This window comes from Tyto alba, unplaced genomic scaffold (genome assembly GCF_018691265.1).
Source record: "Tyto alba isolate M040663 unplaced genomic scaffold, T.alba_DEE_v4.0 Super-Scaffold_8, whole genome shotgun sequence".
Lineage (NCBI taxonomy): Eukaryota > Metazoa > Chordata > Aves > Strigiformes > Tytonidae > Tyto > Tyto alba.
In genome coordinates, this window is record NW_024881329.1 from 23,495,710 (window position 1) to 23,521,225 (window position 25,516).

At 58.6% G+C, this 25,516-nt stretch overlaps 2 protein-coding genes across 15 annotated transcripts in view; both read left to right on the forward strand.

Moving 5' to 3' along the window:
* Positions 1-16,661, forward strand: part of OTUD7B (OTU deubiquitinase 7B) — a 54,362-nt gene extending 37,701 nt beyond the window's left edge. For 10 of the 14 annotated variants that reach the window (XM_042784637.1, XM_042784639.1, XM_042784636.1 and 7 more), the window contains 9 exons: positions 3,562-3,663; positions 4,541-4,668; positions 6,804-6,916; positions 7,571-7,698; positions 8,360-8,509; positions 9,310-9,424; positions 10,491-10,575; positions 11,547-12,850; positions 13,773-15,414. In XM_042784637.1, coding sequence (XP_042640571.1) covers positions 3,562-3,663; positions 4,541-4,668; positions 6,804-6,916; positions 7,571-7,698; positions 8,360-8,509; positions 9,310-9,424; positions 10,491-10,575; positions 11,547-12,850; positions 13,773-13,875 — 2,228 coding nt within the window. In that variant the 3' untranslated portion in view covers positions 13,876-15,414. Of the gene's footprint in view, positions 1-3,561; positions 3,664-4,540; positions 4,669-6,803; positions 6,917-7,570; positions 7,699-8,359; positions 8,510-9,309; positions 9,425-10,490; positions 10,576-11,546; positions 12,851-13,772; positions 15,415-15,992 lie in introns of those variants that run through there. The other 4 variants (XR_006164604.1, XR_006164605.1, XR_006164603.1 and 1 more) reach the window with 4 other exon arrangements.
* Positions 16,662-19,368: 2,707 nt separating this feature from the next.
* Positions 19,369-25,158, forward strand: MTMR11 (myotubularin related protein 11). Its single transcript, XM_042784662.1, is given in 14 exon segments — positions 19,369-19,626; positions 20,316-20,388; positions 20,490-20,632; positions 20,787-21,055; positions 21,181-21,268; positions 21,385-21,473; positions 21,573-21,694; positions 21,814-21,877; positions 22,130-22,200; positions 22,283-22,458; positions 22,591-22,761; positions 23,502-23,597; positions 23,599-23,766; positions 24,930-25,158. Coding segments are annotated over 14 exon segments (1,917 nt in total). The 3' UTR covers positions 25,059-25,158.
* Positions 25,159-25,516: the final 358 nt, after the last annotated feature.

A 25,516-nucleotide genomic window follows, 5' to 3' on the forward strand; every position in this document is an offset into this window, starting at 1 on the left:
TCACAAACTTAAATGGGTTAAGCCTTGCCTTAGGTTTTGAAGATGCGGAGTGGTTTTTCTCGTTGCACACACGGAGGAGCAGCCGGTGGTACCTTGCTGGAGGCTGTTCAAGAAAAATCGGGAGGAACTGAAAGAAACCCCGGAGTTCGATGGCTTTGCCTTGGCTCCGAGGTCAGGCTTTCTCCCCGGGTCAGGGTGCCAAGCACGCCTTCAGAAGTCCTCCAGCAAACTGGCAAGAAACCTGCTTCTCGCTTCAGACTAAATATTTAATAATTTAAAAAAAAATAAAAGAGGCGGACTCTTAAAAACTGCTGAATGAAGAGGTCAGCGTCCTCGCTTCGCTGCGGGAACGGCCTCCAAGGAATGGCAGGCGGGTTCCTGGCTCTCGGGGCAGGAATGTCGCGCCTCTGAGTGGGCCCTCGGAGCAATGGGGGTGCCTCGGGAGCGCATCACCCGCCTTTGGAGAAGTTTTTCAGCCTGGGTTGAGCTCGTGCACGAGCGGAGGCGCGTGTGTACACGGACCCCGCTCCATCTTACCTCCCTGGCATCCGACTTGCAAATGTTTTTGCCCGTAAGTCATCGGCCGGACTGGTTCCCTTAGCAGGAGAGACGAGTCTGGGTCCGCCTTGCTGCTGCCAAAGGCGGGTGAAACCTCCTCCAAAGTTGGGTGCTGGGCTCCGCTGAACCGCCGCAGGACCCTCATCCTCGGCGGGACGGGGAGGCTGAGCCCGCGCTGCGGAGGGAGGTGTCCCCGGGGAGGGGGGAGCGAGCTCCTGGCAGGGCGCACGCCGCCGTGGGTGACGGCGTGCCGGTAGCAGGGTTGGTTGGAAGCCTTCGATTCCCAGCCTTCCCCAAACGGAGGAGAAAGCAGCGACCGATGCGGGAAACGCACTCAGACAAGCTCTTACTGCTGCCAGGTCCCGAAACGGAAATGTTTTCTCCAAGGCGGCGTTTTCGTCAAAGAGATGGGCTCCAGGTGAGATGCGGAGACTGCGGATGAATTCTCTCGTTTTAGACACGTGAAAGGGGCTTGCTTCAGCCACAGGTGCCACTGCTTCGAGCTGCTCTCCGGTTTCGGTCTCTCTTTCAGCCCACTTCTAGATCCTGCTCCTTCACCTCCACCGGTGATTCAGCATGAGGGAAAAAAAAAAAAAAAAAAAACAAAAAAAAAAAAACATGAAAAACAAAGCAGCAGTCAGAGCAGGGAGGTGGTGGTAGGTGCTGGGGTTGGGTCTGTCACGTCGGCCCGAGGAGCACGAGGCCAAGTCATCGCCGGGAACGCTGCCTTTGTCACGCAGGGAGCGTAACCCCCGGTAGCCTTAGGGCAACCATTTGGGTTTTCAGTGAGTCACTCCTCATCCTCAGGCGGGGAGGAGCGCCGACCTTGTTCCTTCCTAGCACCGTGACCTATTTAGAGGGGCTCCTGTTAGAATGAAACGAGGGTATTTTACCAAAGATAACACCTTTTGTGCGCAGGTTCTTGGTCTCTGCTGGGACAAACAGATGTCCCGCAGCAAAACCAGCTGTGGGGTCAAACTGGACCCTGTAGGAGTGATGGTGCTGGACGCAGAGGAGGCCTCCTGGTGCCGGTGGACTTCTCCAGGTGTGCAGAGGAGCCACGCGAGTGGTGACTGCAGGCAGGTCCCTCATGCTCCTGAATCCGGTTATCTTCCCCATAGAGCTTTCCAGGCTCGTTCCTACTTAACCACGTGCAGAGAAATACATTGTTTTAAATACTTCCAGGGGCCCTCTTGGCCTTTCCACCGCCTTGATAGGAGCAAAACGCTCAGAGAAGGGTTTGGGGGATTGCGGTTTCTTTCGAGATTACTTCTCTTGCGTAACTGGGAATCTGTACAAATTACTCTGCCTGCCTCGCCGGGGATGTGCGCGGCACGGCGTGACCGCACGCTCCAAATAGCAATGCCACCCCAAGGTGTGTCCCCTCCGAACCGGACCCGGCTCGGCTCGGCGAGAGGTTGCACAACCTCTCCGAAGCACCGACCAGAGATGCAAACGCCCCTGACCCGGTGGGGAGAAAAAAAAAAAAAAAAAAAAAAAAAAACAACAAACAAACAAAAAAACCCAGCAAATTCTCCAGGAGCGCTGTGAAATGGATTAAAAAAAATAAAATAAAATAAAATAAAAGCAGCTCAGCGCTGCCTACAGTAGCGTTAGATTTTGGTTAGCTTTTGTGGGACGCTGTTTTGCTGCTCGGTTTGCTCCTCTGGCCCCGTGCCACTTGGCGCAGGCTTGCGCCTTCGCCGTGCCAGGAGCTATATTGAGTGAAAATAGCCGGCTTTTCCGAGCGGAGCTATTGTCCCGAGGCTGTGTACTAAACACTTTTCAACTCCAACGGGTTCCTTTCCCAACGCTGAGAAAAGAAATCACCCGCCTGGCATTGCAGGGAGCTCTACATTTTTATGTTTTCCTGTGTTTATCGGTGTTTAAAAACAAGTTTTCTGTATTTAGCTCTTCTGCAGCTGCTGCTGCGGAGGTTGTGCAAACAATTTCGAGAAATCCTGTGTTTGAGAGCTGGGGGTCCCTGGCAGGGACTGTGCTCGGGAGGAGGGAGAAGTTTGTTGGAAATGCTGGGAAAAGGCTGGTTTTCTGCAAGAGCAATTTCAATGCGACTCGTTACAAACCTGAACAGCATCCACCAGCCGAAAAACTGCCTGTTGCAGGGGATCTGCTGCAGAAAAGCTGCCGGAAAAAGTCGCGGCCAAGGGAGGCAGCGCCTGGTTTTGAGGGCACAGCAGAGCGAGACGCGGGCGGGGTTGTGAGTTCAAAGTCCTAATTCAGCCCAACTTAATTTCCTTGATAAATGTTTAACCTCCAGTCGCACTGTACTCGACTGCAGTCTGTATGTTAATTTTTTCCCAGCTTCTATTTTTAGATGCTCTTGACTTGAGTTACTACAAGTGCCTCATACTACCAAAAAGCTGCTATTTTTAAACGGCGTGAAGCACTGTCAGTTTGCATTTTCATTGGTAAAGCTGCTGGGATCAGCAAAAGTCCCTGCGTATCGTAGCTAAAGCAGTGAGCGGGGAAAAAATGACCACCATGAGGTGGTTTAAATAGGAACGGTTCGGTTACAAGAAGAATCAAGAAGTGGTTAGTAAGTGGAGAAGTTGCCGGGTGCCATTTGTGACAGGCGGTTAAAGAGATGTCTTCAGCCTGATGGTTTTGGGGGTTTGAAATAAATAGGGTGGGGGGACAAATGGATAGGAGGAGAACGCTGGTCTGGGGTAAAGTCCTGCCTGGGCTGGCTCCTAATTCTAATTAATTCCAATTTGTGTGACCTGAAGTTCAGCCTGGCCGTTTCCTTGCCATCCCCACGAAGTTTTGCAACTCCAGTCTCCCCCTTTTTTGTTGCTTTATTGCCGTCCTGGCTTCTTCCTCCCTCCAGCCACGGGGCGCAGCTCGAACTGCTCGTCTCTTTGGGTGTTCCCCCGGCAAATTCCGGCCGTTTCCGTCCTCGCTGATGTTTTTTGAGGGGATTAACCCGCCGGCCCCGTGTGGCGTAACGGGCCCCATTTTCACGCTCTCAAATATTCCCCCCAGGTCGTCTGAATTGGTGGGCGAACGTGGACCCCAGCTGCCAAAGGCTGCTGCCCCTGGCCACCACCGGCGATGGGAACTGCCTGCTCCACGCCGCCTCCCTGGGTAAGAGCTCGACTTGATTCGCCCGGAGCCCAATAGCAAACCCCTTCGCTTCAGACCTGGCTGACGGGCGCCGTGCCAGTGCCACCTCCCTTCTCCGGCAGAGACCCGGGAAGCGGCTGGGAGGACTCAGGACCATCCTTTGGGAGCAGGATGGAGCGTTTCCCATCCGTTCCCACGGGAAAAAGGGGGAAGCTGCCGCTGCTCCCGGCCGCCGTGGCAGTCGGTGTGCGAGCGGTCGCGCCGCTCAGGCTCTGCGGGAGAGGAGTGGGTTGGAGGAAGCGGGCTTGCCCGTAGCTCCTGTACTTCTAAAATACCTCTCCCCTTCCATTGGGCAAATTTCCCCGTATTTCTGGAGGAGATGGGAAATAACGGGGCCGCTCCTCCCCCCCTCTTGCAAAGTTTCAATAGCCCAGATTTGATTTCATCTCGTCGAGCGTGACCGTCGTGAATTTTCTGAGGCTTCCAGACTTTTAAATCAGCAGGGCTGTGCGTTTCCTTTGTATTTGTATTTCAGACAGATGGAAAGCACAGGCTCGTTTAACCCGGCCTCATTTTCCTATCCGATGTTGATGCAAAGGAGCGTGTGATTTTGTGAACAAATATTTTGCTGCATCTGTGAGATGCTTTTGAGTTGAAAGCAGAGGTGGCCACATCTCCATTGAGCTGCATAAGAAACTCAGTGCAGGTAGAAAGCGTAGGCTTTGAACCAGGAATTTTAATGTTTAGATTGAGAAACTTGCATTTCTCTGCCTCTGCTTCCCAATTTACCCGCTTCCCCCGGCTCGTGGCAGGCTGCAGGACCTCAGCAGATCGACGGAGCGTCGCCGGCTGCTGCTAACCCTCTGCTGCTGTTTCTTTTTTCCCCCGCCCCGTGCAGGTATGTGGGGGTTCCACGACAGAGATCTCATGCTTCGCAAATCCCTTTACACCTTGATGGATAAAGGGATGGAAAGGGAAGCCCTGAAGCGGAGGTGGCGTTGGCAGCAAACGCAGCAGAACAAGGAGGTAGGAACCAGAGCGAGTGCCGTCCTCTTTGCGGAGGGGAAAGTTGTGATAAAATATCCTGTGGGTCTGGGAGATGCTTCCTCTTGGGATAAAATCTTGGATTTTGGGCAGCTCCTTGGCTTGTGGTACGTGGCTGTACCGCGATGTATCCTTCCATCCAAACTGCGGCAAAATTCTCTTGATTACAAGGTAGGAAAATTCTTTCTTAGAACCGTGCTGTGCCCGATATTGATGGGAAACAAATGTCACCTTCAGGCCTTTAAGATCCAGCGGGATGTGACGGCCCCGCCGGGCTTTGCAGAGAAAAACAACGCCGTGGCGTAGGTCTCTCCGGCGTTAAAGATCAGCGAGACGCGCCTCGGTCGAGGCGCGGAGGGAACGCCTCCGCCGAGAAGGGCAATTTGTGAACTTGCCACATTAAAGGCTTTTCAAAGCGGTAGCACGGGGGGGGGGGGGGCACCCCCCCGAAAGGAGGGGATGTGGCTTTGTCAAGGTGGAAAGTCACCAGATGTCCTCCCGTGGTGAGAGACGGCCCCGCGGTGTTGAGAGGTTTTTTGTGAGCAGGGTAAACTTTTGTTTCCACCTGACACTGAAGGATGTTGTTTACTCTCCAGCTTCCTTTTTCTTTTTGGAAGGGCACGAAGATTCCTATCTTGACAGTTTGAAAAAAATACGTATTTCCCTGCTTGCAGCAGAGTAGTTAATAAATAATTGGAGGTTTTACTGCTGTTAAAAGCCTGCTCTCTAAACTGCGTGCTCCAGAATTTGCCAGCAGCAAAGTCCTGTGACTTGCAGATCTTAAAAGGGCTTGAAAATACTTGGGGCGTGGGCTGTGGGGGTGCCGTGCCCTGGTCGCCGTCCTCGGCCTGAGCCGAAGGATCTTGGCAGTCGGCGTGGGGTGTAGGTGGTGCAGCGGTCCGGGAATTGCGGGTCCCGCTCAAGCGGTTGGCTGGGATTCGAGGATTATGAGCTCCTCCTTTCCAAATAAGCTCTGAAAGAAGCAGCCCAGGGTGCTGGATGCCGCTCGGGATTTCACAACCCGCTCGGGGTGCAGCGTTCGCCTCCCGTGCTTTGCTTCCCCAGCTTTAAATCGGCGATGAAAGAATTCGTGTTGACGACGTAACCAGGAGCGGAGGAATTTAATTAACACCTTACAGAGCGAAGCGGAGGGCCGAACGTGCCATCAGTGGCTTCTGGTGCACGGCTGGAAGGTTTTCTTGGCAGCGTTGAGGATTTAGGATGTTGTGTTTGGATGCTGGAGCTCCGGTTGTGGAGCCAGGGAGAGGAGGAGGAGGGTAAGGCCGCTGCCCTTCCCGTGTTGTTTCTCAGCTTCTGATCTGAAACACAGCAGGCTCGAGCTTGGCCTTTCGCACAGCCTTGGGTTTTTAAGGTGTTTCTCCCCTTCCTCGGCACGCACGTGGCTTCGGATACCTTGCAACTCCGGGACTGTGTCGGAAGCTGGTTGAAAATCTTCTGCGTTAGGGAGGGAAGGTGTAATTCCTGAATTTAATACTGGCTGGAGGCTTTAATCGAGTAGGGTGGTTGGCTTCGGAGCGTCGCGGCTTTTCGAGGAGAGGGCTGGGCCCCCTGCGGTGTCGGGCCGCGATATCGCGCCTGGTGCGATCGCAGAAGGGACGTTTGGGAGTCGTCACGGGAGGGAACGGGGGTGAAGTGCAGGTTTTCCGTGCGTTGAAATCCCAAAGCAACCCTGGAGTATTTATGGGTGTGAAAACGGATATTTGTGGTGCTATGGTGTCTCTCATTGGATTTTTAAGGAAAATAAATTTTCTGTTTTAGCTAGTCTGGTTATCTGTCCCGCTGTCCCTTATCAACAGGTTGTGTCATCTTTAATACTGGAAGGATTTAGTGTAAGAATAAAGGTTCCCTCTCATTCTGTGGGTTGAAGTGTTTACTTCCACCCCACAAAAAAGCAGACTTTTATTTCAGGCAGATTATCTCCCCGGCTGGCTTGAGAACACAGATTTGGAAATGTGGGCTTTTCTGCATAACATATTGATTGGTTTTGCATAAACCCATAGAGAAAAATTGTGGCTGCGTGTATAAAACTGTGCTGCGGAGGTTGGAAAACACTTCCTTGGAAGATTTTTGGGGGGGTTTTATTTGTCGTTTTCCAGTCTGGTCTTGTTTACACCGAAGAGGAGTGGCAGAAGGAGTGGAACGAGCTGATCAAGCTGGCATCCAGCGAGCCTCGCGTGCACTACGGCACCAATGGCAGCGGCTGCGGGGGGTACGTGGCGGGGACGGCGCTGAGAAATAACCCATCTAGCTGCAAAACAGAGCGAATATCTTCCTGTGTGCAGCTCGGGGTAATTCTGGAGGGCAGGACAAGCGACGGGGCTGGGGATCGCCGCTTCGGTCCGGCTTGTGGGGTTTTAAGGGGAAGGGTGAAGGCTCACGAGGAACGACGAGAGGTCCGTAAAGCGTCACGGGAAAAGATCTGAATGTTGCGTGACCCCTTTTTTGGGGGGGGGGGTGACTCATACGCTGAACAGAAAACTGATCTTCTCTCCCGTTCCGTCACGTTGATGGCTCCAAAAGGAGAGTAAGACGCAAAAGCTGAGCGTTTCTGCAGTGTATTCCAGTCCGTATTTCAAGGGCACTTGGTTGCCGCAGCCGTCCCAAGCAAACACCACTTCTGAGGCTCTTTAGATCAGAAACTTCCAGAAATGCCAGGCAGCCACGTGGTTTCTCCTGGATACAAACCCTTGTCTTAGAATTGGACGTTTTGGGGGATCTACATCTAAAATCTCAAATTAGAGCTGAGATCAAACTTAATATGGTCCGCCTCTACGCAGCTGCCTATAAAGGCCTCCTCCTGGTTTTAAAAGCAATTATTGAATACTCAGGGGTTGAAAATTAACTTCTTTCTTACTTCCCCAAGTGTCGAAAGCTCTGAAGAGCCGGTGTACGAGAGCCTGGAGGAGTTCCACGTTTTTGTCCTTGCCCACGTGTTGAAGAGACCCATCGTAGTGGTGGCAGACACGATGCTGCGGGACTCGGGGGGAGAAGGTGAGAGTTCCCCTCTCTTGTGAATTATGCAAGGGAGTTCCCCCCTTTCTGAATTACGCATGCTCAGACTTTGTGCTTCCTCTCTACCGCGTGTTCCCGTGGGCTCGTTTTGCTCAGTGAAGCTGGATCTTGACTGGGAGAGCAGAGCACGGGGTGCGTTAGGCGTCTGCAGCGTGCTGTGGGTGATTCCCACGGAGGGCGTGAGACACGCAGCTCAGCATCACCGCCTCGTCTTCTGCTATTTCTAAGAGCATCTGTGTGAGGAGGGGTTTTTTTTTTCTACCTCTCTTGCCCCAACACATGTGTGTGGAGATGGGAAATTCCGTTCCCTGCATGTCGTATTTTCCACTAGCAGACTTAATTTCCTGTCACAAAAGACTAATCAGTTACCATCATTCTGTGTGCACGTTTTAAGTCGTCTTGTGGAGGAGTAAAGAAGAGGTTTTTTATAGAAAATACAAGTTCGTTTTGCGACTGTGTTCTTCCTGAGGTAACGTAGATGTCTATTTTGGCTTGTGGGTTTTTTTGCGTCCCTTGATCTGGCAGATAATTGCAGGTGAAACCTTGAATGAAACAAACAGATTGTTCTGGAGCAGTTTCAGTACAAACAACTCTTAACTCTAACCTATTATGAAACCTGACCGCCCTGATTTCTTTCCAGCCTTTGCCCCAATTCCCTTTGGAGGGATCTATCTTCCTCTGGAAGTCCCAGCCAACAAATGCCATCGTTCTCCGTTGGTACTGGCTTATGACCAAGCCCATTTTTCTGCCCTGGTATCCATGGAGCAGAAGGAACCCACAAAAGACCAAGGTAGGTGAAAAGCTGGACACGAGCCAGCACCGTGCGCTGGCAGCCCAGAACCCACCCGTGCCCTGGGCTGCAGCCAGAGCAGGGGGGGCAGCAGGGCCAGGGAGGGGATTCTCCCCCTCTGCTCCGCTCTGGGGAGACCCCCCTGCAGTGCTGGGGCCAGCTCGGGGGCCCCCAACAGCAGAAGGACCCGGAGCTGCTCGAGCGGGGCCAGAGGAGGCCACGGAGATGCTGGGGGGCTGGAGCAGCTCCCCTGGGGGGCCGGGCTGAGAGAGTTGGGGGGGTTCAGCCTGGAGAAGAGAAGGCTCCGGGGAGCCCTTCGAGCGGCCTCCCAGGGCTTAAAGGGGGGACAGGGAAGGTGGGGAGGGACTCTGGATCAGGGGGTGGGGGTAGGATGAGGGGTGATGGTTTTACACTGAAATAGGGAAACTTTAGATTAGATATTAGGAAGAAACTGTTCCCTGTGCGGGGGGTGAGGTGCTGGCCCCGGGTGCCCAGAGCAGCTGTGGCTGCCCCCTCCCTGGAAGGGTTCAAGGCCAGGTTGGACGGGGCTGGGAGCCCCCTGGGCTGGGGGAAGGGGGCCCTGCCCGGGGCAGGGGGTGCCACTGGGGGGGCTTTGAGGTCCCCCTCACCCCAAACCAGCCTGGGATTCTGTGATGCGTTGGCAGTCGCTGTGTGATTCGGTGTGAAACCGGTTGCCATCAGGAGTGATGTAGTTCCCGGTGGGCGCTCCGAGCTTGGCTCCCGAGGTGAAAAGTTTCTCCCTTTGGGCTTTCAAAGCGGGTTTTCTGTCCCTCGTGCAGCTGTGATCCCCCTGACGGACTCCGAGCACAAGCTGCTGCCCGTGCACTTCGCCGTGGATCCCGGGAAGGAGTGGCAGTGGGGGAAAGACGACGGTGACAACGTCAAGCTGGCCAGGTTGGTCACACCTGGGAGGGCTCCTCGCTCTGTCCCCAGCTGGGGATTTCTCGTGTGTGGTGGAAAGTTGTCCCCGGGGTATGCCACCTATTCAGTGGGGGAGGAACAGCATCTTCTTTGACTTCATTCTCTTCTGATCGTTTTGGGTAAGGCTGGGAGATCTCACGAGCTTCCTTCCCACAAGCAAAGAGATGTTTGCTCCAGACCCTAGAGCTTCAGGCTAGCTCAGGAACGAGACGCACCGGAGGACCGACTGTTATATTTACAGAGAAAAAAAGGTGTATTTTTCCATTCCTCTGTCCTCACTCAAGGGTACCGAATCTCTCCGTGTGGGCCCTGGAGCTGGGAGGACGGCTTGCAGGCAGACACCTTTCCTATTTGTGCCTCCGACATGGGCAAGCCCTGCCGTGGTTTGGGAGGCGCGAGTTTCCCGTTGTTGGGCCAGGAGGCAGCAGAGGTGGCCGTGTGGGTCGGGGAGCTGGAAGCAGGACGTGCCCGTCAGCTGGGAGACCTAGAAACCCTCCAAGAGCAAAGCCTTAAAATTCCACGCGGGTTTTACCGATACAGTATCTCATTTTGAGGGGTTGGGGGCCAGCGGAAAAGGCTGTCCCTGTGTTTTTAGCGGAAAGGATTTTTTTTTTTTTTTTTTGACCAGTGGAAATTTTTGACAAAACATCTTTACTCTTTTTCTGAAGTTGCTTTTGTGGAGAGGAGAATCATTTTGAAACCAGCTCTATTTAGATCTGCGACATCTGCCTTTTTTGTTATTTGTCTCACGTACGAGTAAGATCATTTTTCTTGAGTTCCTTTTAGTTCGTAGCAAGCTTGATTTTTGACGCGCGGCGATCTTATTTATTCATTTAGGTTTTAACTGAAAGGTTTGGAAGGCTACAAAAACGTCCCCTTCCGTATCGCTGCTGTCTCGATGCAGTTACACCTGCCACGTTAAAACCTGCTTTTTAACATGGACAACAGGCAAATAACCATAACTAGAGAGGAGACAACCTCCGTTATTAAAATGAAATTTGACTCGTAACTTTTCTTTTATCCTTGTTTTAAATTTTAGTGTGACGTTATCGCTGGAAGCAAAGCTGCACTTGCTGCACAGCTACATGAATGTTAAATGGATCACGTTGCCTTGTGACATGCAGGTAAAAGAGACAAGGAGTATTTTCTTTACTCTTTAATTATTTACACCTCCTTTCTGTGGGGCAGCAGCCGTGACGCCGTCAGCTGGCTTGCTCTCCTTCACGTGAGGTTGCCTGCGCCCGCAGAAATTGCAGCTAATATTGCTCTGAGCAGATAAACGACTTCGGTTTTGGGCGTGTGGTTTTGTTTTGGGGTTTTTTTTTTTTTTTCTAGAGCTTTTCCTGCCTGTTTTTACCCCTCACACGACCTGGAAGCGCGGCCCTTGTACGTCCCGCGGGGCAGGCTCTTGTGTAGGTGGCCGGCAGCGAAGAGGACGCTGCTTGTTGGTTTATGGCCACCAGAAGCTGCCTGGACACCCACAGTTTGACCGTAGTTTTCCTGGGACCTTTCCCCAGCGGGAAAACTCCCGGCCGCTTCCCAAACCCCCGTGGTGGTGCGTTGGCAGATGGCGGTAGCTGCCTTGACAGCATGAAGGGCTTTTTTTCCCCTTCCCCCTTTTTAGGAGAAAACTCCCCAAACTTCAACACGAGCTGTTTTGCTCTGCCTGAAACTTCCGAGGCGTCATCTCTGTAGCAGAGCTCAGACGGTGACGTTTCGGTTGTGACCTCTCAGCTGCTTTGCTGTGAAACCCCGGCCCCGGCCTTGCCGACGTGCGGAGGACGCCCTGACCCCCCGGGAGACGGCTGCCAGCCGTGCCCACCGTGCTTTTGGGTGACTGGGGGGGGCTGGATTTTGTTGGCCCCCTCCCCACCGGCAGCACCCCCTTCCTTCCCTCCAGCTTTTCCCCCGAAGCCTCCAGCCAGTTAAGACGTTTATGGATGTGCTGCCGGGGACGTGTCGCGCCGCGTGTGTTGGAACATCGTCCCCTCCGTTCTCCGAGCAAGCTCCTACTTCTTTGTTCCACCTTCAGCCTGAGGAACTCTCATCCGAGGAACTCACGGGACTTTGATATCTATATTTTCTTTCTCCCCAGGCGCCTTTGGCCCAGCCGGAATCTCCCACGGCCTCGGCGGGCGACGATGCTCGTTCAGCGGCCGAGTCGGGAGAGTCGGACAAGGAGTCGGTCTGCAGCAGCTCAGCAAGCAACGGCGGCAGCAGGGGTTGCAAGGACAAAGAGAAACCAAAGAAAGACCGAGAAAAGGACAAGGAAAAAGACAAAAAACGGGCGGACTCGGTTGCTAATAAGCTGGGCAGCTTCGGCAAGACTTTGGGAAGTAAGCTGAAAAAGAACATGGGTGGTTTGATGCACAGCAAAACCATCAAGGGCGGGGTGAGCAACGGGCAGGGAGATACCTTGGAGAAGAAGAAGAAAGGATCCTTGAAGTCAAGGAAAGGCAGCAAAGAGGAATCTTCCCAAGGAGACTTGTCGGCTCCTGTGGAGAAAACCTGCCCGGGTAAAGCAGCCCCCGAAAAGCCGACGGACCCCTACAAGTACAGCAACGACGTCAGGCTGAGCCTGAGCATCCTCCGGGCTGCCATGCAGGGAGAGCGCAAGTTCATCTTCGCCGGCCACCTCAAGACCAGCACCCGGCACCAGTACCAGGAGGAGATGATCCAGCGGTACCTCCTGGATGCCGAGGAGCGCTTCGCGGCCGAGCAGAAGCAAAAGGAGGCGGAGAAGAAGGCGCTGGGGAGCGCGGCCCCCGCCAGGAAGCTGGAGCCGGAGGCCAACACCCACAAGGGCGAGGAGGTGCTGCTCAACCCCGCGTACCACCCGCCCGCCCCCGCGTACACCATCCAGACCCCGGATCTGGCCGTCGGCGCTAAAATAGCAGCTTTTCCCACGGGTTATTCGGGCGTTTTCACTTTTCCCAGACCTTCCGTGGTGGGTAGCGCGGAAGGGTCGCGTCCCCCCGGCTCTCAAGACAGCAGGCGGCAGGTAGCGGGCGGTCCCTGCGGCAGCAGCCTCCCACCCTACGCCACCTTACCCAGGCACTGCGCCCAGGCGCGGCCGAGCCCCTCCCCGACCGGCCCTTCCCACCCGGGGAGGTTCTCCCCCACGGACACGGACCTCCATCCCACCCACCCGTCGGAGGGCGAGGGCTCGGCCCGCCTCCCCCCGCACAGCAACGGCTACCGGGAATACCTGGAGCAGGACAGCTGGCAGAAAGACCCGCCGGCGGACAGAGGCAAAAGCCGAGCGCTTTACAGCGTGCAGCAGACCAAATGCAAGCAGCCGAACTGCAGCTTTTACGGGCACCCAGAAACGGGGAATTTCTGCTCTTGCTGTTACAAGGAGGAGCTGAAGCGCAAGGAGCGGGAGGCTCTGGTGCACAGGTTCTGAGCGCTCTGCCCCGGCGCTGATCTTGGGACCCATGAAAGATGGGGAATGCAATAATATAGAGATATATATATATTTTAAATTTTTTTTTTGTTGTTGTTAACACACACACACACCTCCCCCCCCCCCCCATCCTCCAGGCTCCTCTCCCTGTCTGCAGAAGGAGGGAGCGGGTGCTCGGCCGGATGGGCTGAGGAATGGGATTTGGCTGGGGCGACGGGGGTGAATGCGGGAGGGAGAGGGGGCAAGAAAAAAACAGCCCCCCCTCCCTGCTTCCCAGCCCCCCCCCCCCCCCCGCTTCCCGGAGACGCCGCGAGAGGGAGGAGGATGCTCTTCAAGAGGCTTTTTCTGGCGAGGGGTGACTAGGATTAGGGGGGGCCGTGCTCAGGGTGGAGCACAGGGTGGAAGGAGAGAGGAGGGCTTTCTTCAAAATGATTCAATAAACCAGACCAAAGCTTTTGGAGAAGACAAAACGGTGGGGGCAGCACCCCCCCGCCGGGTCCTTCCAGCTGGGCTCTGACGTCACTGACTGCCCAGAACGGAGCGAAAACGCCCCAGCAATTTCAGTTGGAACGTCACAGACCTTTTTTTTTTTTCATTGAGAGATATTTTGTTTGGTTTTTTTTTTTAAACACTGTTTTTTATTTTATATTTCTTTTGCTGGTACTGAGCGAAACTTAGTCGGAATTGGACATTACTGGGGGGGGGATTTTTTTTTCAGTTGAACTCATCTGAGCCCGGCCCCATCGGGATGTATCCAAGCATCAATTAGCAGCAGGCCCGGGGCTCTGCCCTTCCGACGGGCTCGACTCTGTTTTTAAAAAGTTATTTTTAAACTCTTCCTCGGGGGCGGGAGGGAGACGGAGGGGGTGGGCACAGTGCTCGAGTGGTTTTGAGGTTTTTTTTTTTTCCCTGCAGAAGTACTGTGCAAAAAACCGTTCCGTTCGCTGGGACGGTGGGACCCGACTTAGTAAGAATCGCGCCGAGAAACGAGGTCAGTGTCTCCCCCCCCCAGCAATAACCGTCGGCGTGGGGATGTAGAGAGGACACCGAGCATCCCCCGGCGCCGGGAGGTAAATGCGCCGCGGGCTGCCGGGCGCTCGCAGCCCCCCGGGGACACGCGAACCCGCGATAACGATTTCTACTTGAGCAAGCACTACCTCTGTTCTGCTGAATCGAATTAACTCGGCTCCATTTTGCTGAGCCACGTAACTGACCTTAGGCTGAGGAATCTTAAACGATATTTTTTGATAATAGGGCTGAAGAGCGAAACGGTAAAGAGGAAAAAAAAAAAAAAAAAAAAAAAAAAAAAAGGGACCCGTAACCAACTTACACCCTCGCTGTGCTCCACTATGTTCCCTCCTCCCCCCCCGGCCCAGCCCCTGCGGCGCAGGACGGACCGTTCGCTCCCCGTCACGTCTTGCAGGGTGGGTTTAACTTTAGCACTGCAATGTTTGCACAGATTTTTTTTTTTTTTTTTTTTACATTGTTTGGTTTGGTTTTGTAACCACAGCTCCCAAACCGGGCTCGGTCCTGTATAGAGCAAGGGTTCAGCGTTTTACCACACGAAAAATAAAACATGAATCACACCGATCATTCAAATTACAACATTCCCTCATTATTATTTTTTTTTTTTTGCTTTGTTTTTCAGAAAGCACCAAACTATGCAATCCCCCTCCCGTGCTGATCCTGCCCGCTGCCCTTCCCGAGGAGAAGGGACGAGAGAACCGGGCAGAGGAGGTGAAAGTGTACTTAACACTGGAGAATCACCTGAAGCCTTATTCTTACAAATACCCTAAGGCTTGGTTCTAACCTACAAGTTTTACCAGTTTAATAGATCGATAGATACCTGAAACCCCACAAATTAAGGCCTTTTCTAGAGGGGGTGGCTGCACAGGATCCTAACGCTCTGGGTCAGGCCCTCGAAGCCGTTTGCCAACACCGTCAGTACCCGGCGATGGTTTCGCTCCCGTTTAAGTTTTTTCTCTGGTTTTATTAAACCGCCGAGCGCAGTTAAGCCTCGCCCGGCCGGGAAAGGGCTTTAAAAGACGGTCGCTGCAAGCCGGGGGTCAGCACCCGCTCCCCCAGATTAAATGCCAGACAGCAAATCTTTCCCTCAAATTGCAGTAATTCTGCTTTATTTTAACCCAAGGGGGTGGGGGGGGGGGGAGAATATCCAGCGCTGGTCCCGCGCCACAAGCTCTCGCCCCGGTTACCCTGCAGCCATCTCTCGCTTCGCCCCAAATATTGAGCTGAAACGGTTTTAAAAAAGCAAAACAAAGCAAAAAAAAAAAAAAAAAAAAAAACCTGCCTCACTGAATGGGGGTCACTTGGTTTATAGAGGAGGTTTTGCCGTTTTATTTTTCCGGTAATCGGAGCGGCAGCTTGCTTTCGGGTGGGGGAGCATCAAGCGAGAGGAGCGTGACAGAGTTGTGCGTAATAACATTTTAAGAGGGGGGGGAAGAAAAAAAAAAAAAAGGGAAAAAAAAGCAGGTATCCCATGTGTGCATCCTCCTGAAAGAAAATAATCTCAAATCCCAAATTACCAGAGCTGCTGTCACTCTTCTGCCTCCCGAGGCTTTTTTTTTGGGGGGGGGGGGAAGGGGGAAAAGCCAATTTGGCCGGGCGCTTTGTGTTCTCCTTAATGAAGTTTGACGGGGTCGTGGTCCCTCGCCGAGGATGGGGTGAGCTGGGGGGGCTGGGAAAAAGGGGCTCGTGTGCCCCCGCCCTGCCCTGCCGGAAGAGAAGGGGCAAAGCTCCCCCAAAAGTTGTTTTTTTTTGGGGGGGGGGGGGGGGGGGGGGCTGTGGGTGGGACCCCCGCAGCACGCGCAGGGCTCCCCGTCTGTGTCCGGTGTTGCTGGTTTTTACTGGGGTTAGTAGAATTCGTAGGTTTTTTTTAAAATCCAGATTGGGGGGGGGGGGGAATGAACTTCAGGCAAAGATGAAAAATCTTTGAAGAGTATTTTTTCTATGAAGGGCAGAGTTTTGACTATTCCCCCAAGCCCCAACCTCAGCTGGGTCGCACCGAACCGGCTGCATTGCATTTCTTCAGAACCACGAAGGATTTTTTTCAGGTCATTTTTGTTTCCTTTCTGGTGAAACTAATTTTTTTTTTTTTCTTTTTTTTTTTTTTTTAAGGGACTATTAAATACAAATTATATTTATTGAAAGGTGATACCTACCATCCACCGGGTCCGATCGTGAACACACTAACGCCACCGCCCACGCGATGGTTTCTGGGCCGTGGGGCTGGATTTTTTTTTTTCTGGCACCTACATTTTTTGAAGCAGGGGGGTGTGGGGAGGGGAGCGAGAGCCGCTCGCGCTCCAAAGCACCGCTCACAGAGGAAAAAGCACCAAACCTGCCCCCCGGGAGGGGGAGGCTGCGCCGTCATCCCGAGGTCTTTAAATAAGTGCACTTAATGGTGTCGTCGGGCCCTGGCTGCAGTGAAACTTTTCTTTAAGGATGTGCAAAACCCTTTTACAGAGCGTTTTATTTTGTCAAACGAGCTGATGTTACCCGGCCGCTCGGGGCGGGAGGCTGATGGGCTGCTTTGGTTATCACTAATCCTACAAGAAGTGACCTGAATTAATTCTGCAACTGTTTATTCACAAAAGACTATTTTTTTTTTTTTTAATTAAATACTAGGTTGGTGATTTTTTTTTTTTTTTTTTTTTTTTTTTTTTTACTCCTCGTGAGCACCGCTGTAGCGAGCACTAGATGGCGCGTCGCAATCGGGCTGTACACCGCATCCTTCGTTTATGCTACCATAGATTCATTGACAATAAACAACGTTCAACTAATTAACCCCTGGGCAGCGGCCGTGCCTCTTTCCTCCACTTCCCCCCCGGCCCCAACAAGCTTGGGGTGCCCCAAATTCCCTCCCTTCGTCCCCCTCCTGCATCAAGTTTTTGGTTTTTTTGCTTGGGGTTGTGTTTTTTTTTTTTTTTCCCCTCTGCTGTGGAGCACAGCATCCTCTTTGCTAGGGAAGAGGGACTGGGGATGATTTCCTTCTACTTAGGTACCAATTTCAGGTTTTAATTTCAAAAACAACCCCCCACCCATCAGCGTTTTTGTGGTTTTAGAGGCACCTTTCCCCCCGCTGCATTTGCAGGCCAGCACCCTGACAGTTCAATACCCAGGCAAGGCTTTGCGCAGCGTAAAGAGAAAAATCCTGCTGGCACGGGGCGCTTCGGGGGCCGGAGCTTAAAATGGGCTCAAAAAGAGGGAAATTGGCTGTGATGATGCTCAGCAGCAGCTCCAGCCCCGGGGCTGCGAGCGGGGACACGCGGCGGCGTTGAAACGAGGACTGGGGGGAGGTGGGAACCCTCTGGTTTTTTTTTTTTTTTGGGGGGGGGGGGGGAGCCAGGAGCGCTTTCCCACAGGATTTCTTTTGCGTTGGGCTTTTTCTTTTCCAGCTCCCCGTGTTTTTTCCTTCCTCCCAGCAGCGGCGAGCGGCCGCCCCGTGCCCAGCGCCACGTCAGTGCCGGCTCGCCCGCGCCGGCCAATTTTCCTCAAGCTCTCGGGGCGACCCGGGCTGACCCCGAGCTGGCGCAGACACTGCCCCGGCCTTGGAGCGCGGCCCTGGGTTCAAGCCCTGCAGGAAATTCCTTTTATCTGCCAGGTGCCAGAGCCAAAAACCTGGCCAATCTTCCCGCCCCGAGATGCTCCGCCAGGTGATTTTTCTGCGGGTGGAAAATTGGGGCGCACGAGCTGCAGCCACCCAGCTGAGGCTGCCCCAAAAACCTGGGGGGAAATGCACTGAAAATCAGATTTTTAACCGGAGCGTGTGCTCCAACAGGTGTTGGGTTTCCTGGGATATGCCAGGGTTTAGCCCACCTCGTGCCGGCCCCGGTGCTGTGCCGGCAGGAGGAGGTGAGCCGAGCGGGTTTTGGGGTCCCCAGGGGTTTTGGGGTAGTGGGGGGGGGGGGTCACAAAGGTGGCCCCAGGGCCACCATCCACCTGCTGTCGGGAGCAGGGTCAGGGTCCCCGGGTCCCTCGGCGAGGTTTGGCACGGGGTGCCGGCAGCGCGCTGGTTTTTCCGGGGTTGGGAGGAGAAGGCCGTGCTTCGGCGATGAGTCACGGAGCAGCTCCTTCCCCCCCCCCCCCACCCCACCCCGTGCCGAGGAGAGGCCGGGGGGCTGCGCGGGGCCCCCGCACCGGCGGAGCGGAGGGGTGCGGGGATGGGCTGGGGGCACCCCAACGAGCTGGGGGTTTGGGTGTACCCCGCCCCTGCCCTGCGCTGTACGACCCTTGGCTGGCGAAGCGTCGCTTTTGGGGTGCCTGGGGCTGTAGCATGTGCCTCATCCCGCACCAGCCATCCCTTTTGGGGTGCTGGGAGCTGTACGTGCCCCATCCCGTACCGGCCATCCCTTTTGGGGTGCTGGGAGCTGTACGTGCCCCATCCCGCACCGGCCATCCCTTTTGGGGTGCTGGGAGCTGTACGTGCCTCATCCCGCACCAGCCATCCCTTTTGGGGTGCTGGGAGCTGTACGTGCCCCATCCCGTACCGGCCATCCCTTTTGGGGTGCTGGGAGCTGTACGTGCCCCATCCCGCACCGGCCATCCCTTTTGGGGTGCTGGGAGCTGTACGTGCCTCATCCCGCACCAGCCATCCCTTTTGGGGTGCTGGGAGCTGTACGTGCCCCATCCCGCACCAGCCATCCCTTTTGGGGTGCTGGGAGCTGTACGTGCCCCATCCTGTACCAGCCATCCCTTTTGGGGTGCCAGGAGCTGTAGATCCCTTTCCAACGCCCCACATCCCTTTTGGGGTGCCTGGAGCTGGACATTTCTCCTCCTGGAGCTGTAAGTCTCCCCCCCCCCCAGCACCATCCATCCCTTTTGGGGTGCCTGAAGCTGTATGTACCCCAGCCCACACCATCCATCCTTTACGGGGTGCCCGGGGCTGCAACACCCCCAACCCTGCAGCACCATCCATCCCTTATGGGGTGCCTGGAGCTACAGGTCCCCCCCACCCCTGTTCTTCCTTTATGGGGTGCCTGGAGCTGGACACACACCCCCCCTCCCCAGCACCATCCATCCCTTTTGGGGTGCCTGGAGCTATAGGTGACCCCCCCACCCCTGTTCTTCCTTTATGGTGTGCCTGGAGCTGGACACACACCCCCCCTCCCCAGCACCATCCATCCCTTTTGGGGTGCCTGGAGCTATAGGTGACCCCCCCCACCCCTGTACTTCCTCTATGGGGTCCCCGAGGCTGCAAACCACGCCCCCCCCCGCACCATCCATCTCTTTTGGGGTGCCTGGAGCTATGGGGGGGGGGGGGGGTGTGTCCCCGTCCATCCTTTGCGGGGTGCCCGAGGCCGTGCCCCCCCATGCTCGGGGGTGTGTAGCGGGGGGGGGAAGCGCAGCGCTCCCGCCTGCTGCCGCCGCTCCGCCCCGCCCGGAGGGGGGGGGGCGGGATGCCGGGGGGGGGGCGGGCGGTGGCGCTCGGGGCTCCGCTCCGGCTCCCGCCGCCGCCGCCGCTCCGGGCCCGCCCGGCCGAAGTCCCGCCGCCATGAGCGGGGCCCCGGGCGGCCGCCGGCCGGCCTTCCCCGGGCTGCCAGGTAGGGCAGGTGCTGGGGGCGGAGCGGGGTTTGGGGGGGGGGCCGGGGGAGCTCCCGGGGGCCCCCCCCGGACCCAGCGGCCCGTCCCCGCAGGGGAGCTGGTGCTGGAGGAGGCGGCGGGCGCCCGGCAGCGCTGCGGCGAGGGCGGCGGCTCCGTCCCCGGGACGCTGCTCTGCACCAACCGCCGCGTCGCGTTCCTGCCCGCGCAGGTGGGACCGGGACCGGCCCCGACCCCCGCCCCGACCCCGGCACCGACCCCGGCCCCGACCCCCGCCCCGGCCCCGGCACCGACCCCGGCCCCGACCCCCGCCCCGCCCCGCCCCGGCCCCCGCCCCGGTCCTGGCACCGACCCCGGCACCGACCCCCGCCCCGGTCCTGGCACCGACCCCCGCCCCGGTTCCGGCCCACGCTGCCCCCCACTCCCTGCCCCCCCGAGCTCCAGCCCCCCACCCTGACCCCCATCATGCTGCATCCCTGTCCCCCCATCCCATCCCAGTGACATCCCAGCCCCAGCCTCACCCCCATCACGGCTGCACCCCTAACCGAATCCCGTCCTGGCCCCATCCCAGCCCCATTCTGACCCCCATCATGCGGCATCTCTGACCCCAATCCCATCCCAACCCCCTCCAGCCCCATCCCAGCCCCAGCCTGGTTGCACCTACACCCCCTCCCAGTAACCCGACCCCATCCCACCCCCTCGGCCACAGACCCACCACATTCACCCGGGGAACTCCTCGCTGCAGGACGCGGTGGGGCGGGCCAAGGGGCAGCCGCGGGGGCCAACACCAGCCGGATCCGGCCCCACTGCCCTTCCCGGGGCAGGGGAGGTGAGCGGGGGGGACACACACACGCACACACGCTGGGGCAGCTTCTAGCTCTGCCCCCCCTTCTCCCGCAGGCCCCCGGTTCTCGTGCCTTCCTCCACAGCGAGTACGACGTGGCGCTGCCCTGCATCCGCAAGCTGGTGGCAGGTAGAGGCGACAGCCCCCCGGCCCTGTGTGATGAGTTGGGCAGGTCTCAGCCGGCGCTCACGGCTCTGTGTGTGTGTGTGTGTGTCCCTCGCCCGCCACAGCCAGCAGCTTCACCAAGCCCAAGGTGCTGACGGCCGCCTCCACCCTCAAGTTCATCCCCGAGGAATTGGCTGTTTTCTGCCGGGATTTCCGCCTGCTCCGCTTCCAATTCCACGAGAACGGGCTGGCTCCGCAGGCGTTTCGAGTGAGCTGAGGGGGCTGGTGGTTATAGGGGGGGTGTGGGGGGGGGGTTACAGTGAGGCTTCGTACCTGACTCTGCGGTGCACCGTGGCTTTGGGGCGGGGGGGAAGGTTTGGGGGGGGGGGGGGCTCATGCCAGGTCCTGGCTTCTCTCCGCAGGTCGCCAACGCCATCGCCCAGGCGCGGGAGGCGGCTGCGTGGCTGGGGGACGCCGGCGAGGGACAGGATGGCTGGGCCTGCCCTGCCCAAGGCCCTTTGGAGGATGAGGAGGAGGAGGACAAGGAGGAGGAGGAGGAGGAGGAGGAGGAAGGCTCAGCTGCCACTTTGCTCTTCGAGAGCCTCCACGACTGGGAGAAGGAGCTGAAGCGCCTGGGAGCTGCGGGCTGGAGGGTGAGCGCCGTCAACGAGCGCTTCGACATGGCCCCCAGGTACGGCCTGGCTGGAAAATCCTCCCCTCTGCAAAAAACGCACCCTGTGAGCCCCTTGAAATGATTTGGGGGGCACTGGGGGGGGGTGGGTGGGCCCTGCCCTACACCCCCTCCTCTGCCCACAGCCTCCCCCGGTACCTGTGGGTGCCCAGTGGGCTCCTGGACCACGACCTGAAGCGAACGTTCGCCCACTTCGAGGAGCACCGGGTGCCTGTGAGTGCCCCGGGGGGGGTGCTGGGGTGCTGGGGTGCTGGGGGGGGAGGGGGGGGGTGGAAGAAGGGGGTGTGGGGGTGATGGGGGGGGGGGGTGTCACCCCGTCTCACCCACAGCGCCTGTGCTGGCACCACCCGGGCGGCGGAGACCTGCTGAGAGCCGCCAGCTTCCACGCAGCCTCGGAGCCAGGCAGCGAGGACGTGAGGTGAGACCCCCATGGGGTCCCTGGGGCAGTGGGGTGGGGGGGTCTGGGGGTGCTTCCCCCTTCAACCTGGCCCTACCCGGGGGTCCCTGTGCCCCCCAGGTGCCTGGAGGCTTTGCTGCTGGGGGGCCGCGGGCCCTGCGTGCTGGCCGACACCGCCGAGCTGCCCACCCTCGCCGACATCCAGCTCGCCCACCTGAAGCTGCGGGCGCTCTGCCTGCCCGGTGAGTGGGGATGGGGGGGGGCCGGAGGGGGAGGGGTGCTGGGGACCCCCCCCCACTCACACCGGGGCTCCGTCTCCTCTGCTGACCCCCCCGCTCCACCCTTCGCCCGTGCGAGCCAGGCGCGGCGGCGGAGGAGAAGTGGCTCTCGGCTCTGGAGGGGACGCGCTGGCTGGACCACGTCCGGTGAGTGGGCGGTTGGGGGGGGGTGGGGGTATTTTTTGGGGTGCAGGGGGCGTGGGGGGGGGGGAAACCTCACCCTAAAAACACCCCCATTACGGGGGATGGTTCCCCAGTGGGGCCACAGAGGTGGTGCAGCACGGGGGGGTTGCATCACAGGGTGGGCTGCAGACCCCCCGGCAGGCGACTGTGGCATTTTGGGGTGCACTGACCCCCCCCCACACACTTTTTCTTCCCCCCCCCCCCCCCTCCCCGCAGTGCCTGCTTGAGAAAAGCCGTCGAGGTGGCCTCACTGCTGGCGGGGAGACGCTGCTCCGTCCTCCTGCAAGGTAGCGCCGGGGCAGGGGGGAGCACCGGGGCTGGGGCTGGGGTCACCCCCCCTTCACCACCTCGGCCCCCCCCCCCCCCCAGAACCATCAGACCGGGACCTGAACTGCCTCCTGGCCTCCCTGGTGCAGCTTTTGGGGGACCCCCACGCCCGCACCCTCCCCGGCTTCCAGAGCCTGGTGCAGCGGGAGTGGGTGGCAGCCGGGCACCCCTTTCCGCGCCGGCTGGGGCTCCTCCGCCGCGACACCCCCCGCGAGGAGGTGCGAGCCACCCCCCACACCCCCCCCCCCCCCTCCCCGGCCTTGTCCCCATCCTCAGTGGGGGGACCTGGCTCTGTGTGTGTGTGTGTTTGTGGTGTCGTGTGTCCCCCCCCCCCCCCCCACCTCGGCCAGGCCCCTGTTTTCCTGCTGTTCCTGGACTGCACGTGGCAACTGGTGCGGCAATTCCCGGCGGCTTTCGGCTTCACCGAAGCTTACCTCCTCGCCCTCCACGACAGCAGCTTCGCCCCTTACTTCAGCACCTTCCTCTTCAGCTGCCAGCGCCAGCGGGGCCACGGGAGCCCGGTGAGCTGGGGAGGGGGGGGACGGGGGACACCCCCACACCCTCCTGAATCCTTTGCTAGCAAGCAGCAGGAGGTTTAAAGGGCGGATTTGGGGATGGAGATGAATCCTTTCCCATCCAGCTGCGCCGTGCCTCAGTTTCCCCACCCACGTCCCCTTTAAAAAAGATTGACACCCCCACCCCCCGCCTTCCCCACCACCCCCACCCTGCTCTTTAAAAAAACGCTCCGGTTTCACCCCCCCTTCTCGCCCCGGCAGCACCGGCCCCGCAGCCAGACCTACACGCCGGCGCAGGGGTGGCGGGAGCCGGCGGCGGGCGGGGGGGGCCGCACGCTGCCCGCCGTCTGGGACTGGGGGCTGCGCTACCGCCGGCACCACCGGGCCCGCTTCAGGAACCCGGCAGGACCCCCCGACACCGCCGGAGCCCCCGACACCGCGAACCCCCACCCTGTGGGCAGGGTGAGGCCGGGCTTGGCTTTGGGGAGGGGGGGCTGGGGGGGGCTGCCCCCCGCCCCGGGAAGGGACTCAGGCAGCTGCGTTGTGCTGCATGAGACCCCCCCCCCCATTCAATATGGGGTGCTTTGCCTGTTAAATCCCTCCCTAGTGCCCCGTGTCTCCCCAAAAGGTGCCCCATCCTTCACTGCGGGGTTCCACGCCCCCCCCCCCCCCGCCATTTTCCCTTCCCGCTGGCTTTGCCCTCCCGCTTTTTTCCCTAATCTCTACTTTTTCCCCCCGTTTCGCAGCCCGCCGACGCCTGGCCAGGGCCGGGGGTCGGGAACGTGTTTGTGCTGGCCAAGGGGACGTTGTCCCCCCAACCCTTTCCCTGGAGGAGCGGGCGCCCCCCCCCCCCGCCTGTCCCGCTGGGCCCCCTCCCTGGAGACCCTCAGCGAGCGAGGGGGGAATTGGGGGGGCAACCGGCCCCCCCCGGGGCTGCTGCTGCCCTGCGCGGCGGGACCCTCCGTCCGGCTCTGGCGACGCTGCTACCTGCGGGGTCTGCCCGAGGCACAGGTAACACCGGCACGGGGGGATCTGGGGGGGGGGCCTTGTGCCGGGGTCTATCTGGGGCCACAAGGGGAAACTGAGGCACAGCGGGGCTGCACTGGGGCACTGGGGGGGGCGGGGGGTGGTTCGGAGGGGGCTGCTTGTTCCCTGGCTGTGTCCTGCTGCCGGGAGGCGGGGGAGGCTGAGGGGCGGGGGGGGAGTCTGTGTGTGGCTGTCCTGGCCCCTGGTGTGTCTGCCCTACCTGTGTCCATCTGTCCTGACCCTGTGTCTGTCCATCCTGACCCGTGTCCATCTGTCCCACCCCGTGTCCATCTGTCCCACCCCACCCCATGTCCGTCTGCCCGTCCCACCCCATGTCAATGAATCCATCCCACGCCATGTCCATCCGTCCCACCCCGTGTCCATCCACCCACCCCACCCTGTGTCCATCTGTCCCATCCCATGTCTATCCCAACCCCGTGTCCATCTGTCCTACCCCGTGTCCATCCCACCCCATGTCCATCCATCCCACATCATGTCCATCCGTCCCACCCCGTGTCCGTCCATTCATCCACCCACCCCACCCTGTGTCCATCTGTCCCATCCCATGTCTATCCCAACCCCGTGTCCGTCTGTCCTACCCCGTGTCCATCCCACCCCATGTCCATCCATCCCACATCATGTCCATCTGTCCCAGCCCGTGTCCATCCATTCATCCACCCACCCCACCCGGTGTCCATCTGTCCCACCCCATGTCTATCCCAACCCCGTGTCCGTCTGTCCTACCCCGTGTCCATCCCACTCCATGTCTGTCCCACCCAGTGTCCATCCATCCCACCCCATGTCTGTCCCACCCCGTGTCCATCCATCCATCTACCCCAACCCCGTGTCCGTCTGTCCTACCCCGTGTCCATCCCACTCCATGTCTGTCCCACCCCGTGTCCATCCATCCATCTACCCCAACCCCGTGTCCGTCTGTCCTACCCCGTGTCCATCCCACTCCATGTCTGTCCCACCCCGTATCCATCCATCCCACCCCATGTCTGTCCCACCCCGTGTCCATCCATCCATCCATCCCACCCTGTGTCCATCCATCCCACCCCACGTCCATCCCACCCTGTGCCCATCCCGCCCCATCTCCCCCCCTGTCCCCGCACCCCTCCCCACCCTGACACCCCCTCTCCCCGCAGCGCGGGCGCTTCGCCCCGTCTCCGGCCGGCCTGGCCGAGGAGCTGACGCTGCTGCAGGACCGGCTCAGCGCCTGGCAGGCGCAGGGACCCCGCGCCGCGGCCGACAGCCCCCTCGCACCCTCGCGGTGAGGATCCCCGCCGCCGGGACCCCCAGCCACGCAGGTTTTGGGGACCCCCCCCGCCTCAAACCACCCCTTGAGCTCCTGCTCCTACCCGGGGCCGTGCCTGGAGGAGGTGCCCCCGACTCTAGCTGGATGCGGCGGTTTCTTGGATTTTCATGGAATTTTTGCTACCTCCGCTGAGGAGCTCAGGGCTGGGATGGCTCCGGGCGAGCAGGATCCGGCCCCACCGCGGGGTGTTACTGGGAGGAGTGTGTGTGTGTGGGGGGGTTAACCCCACAACCAGTACAGGAACCCCGGTGCTGTGCTGGGAATTGGACACCGCAATGGTGACGGCGGAGGGGGGGGGACGGCGACGGCCGCATCCTGGCTCGCTCAGCACCCCGGGCTGGCCGTGGGGAAGGCTGAGATCCGGCTGCCATCCCCTGCGCCACGGGACGGCGTGAGGGACCCGCTCCGGTGTCCCGA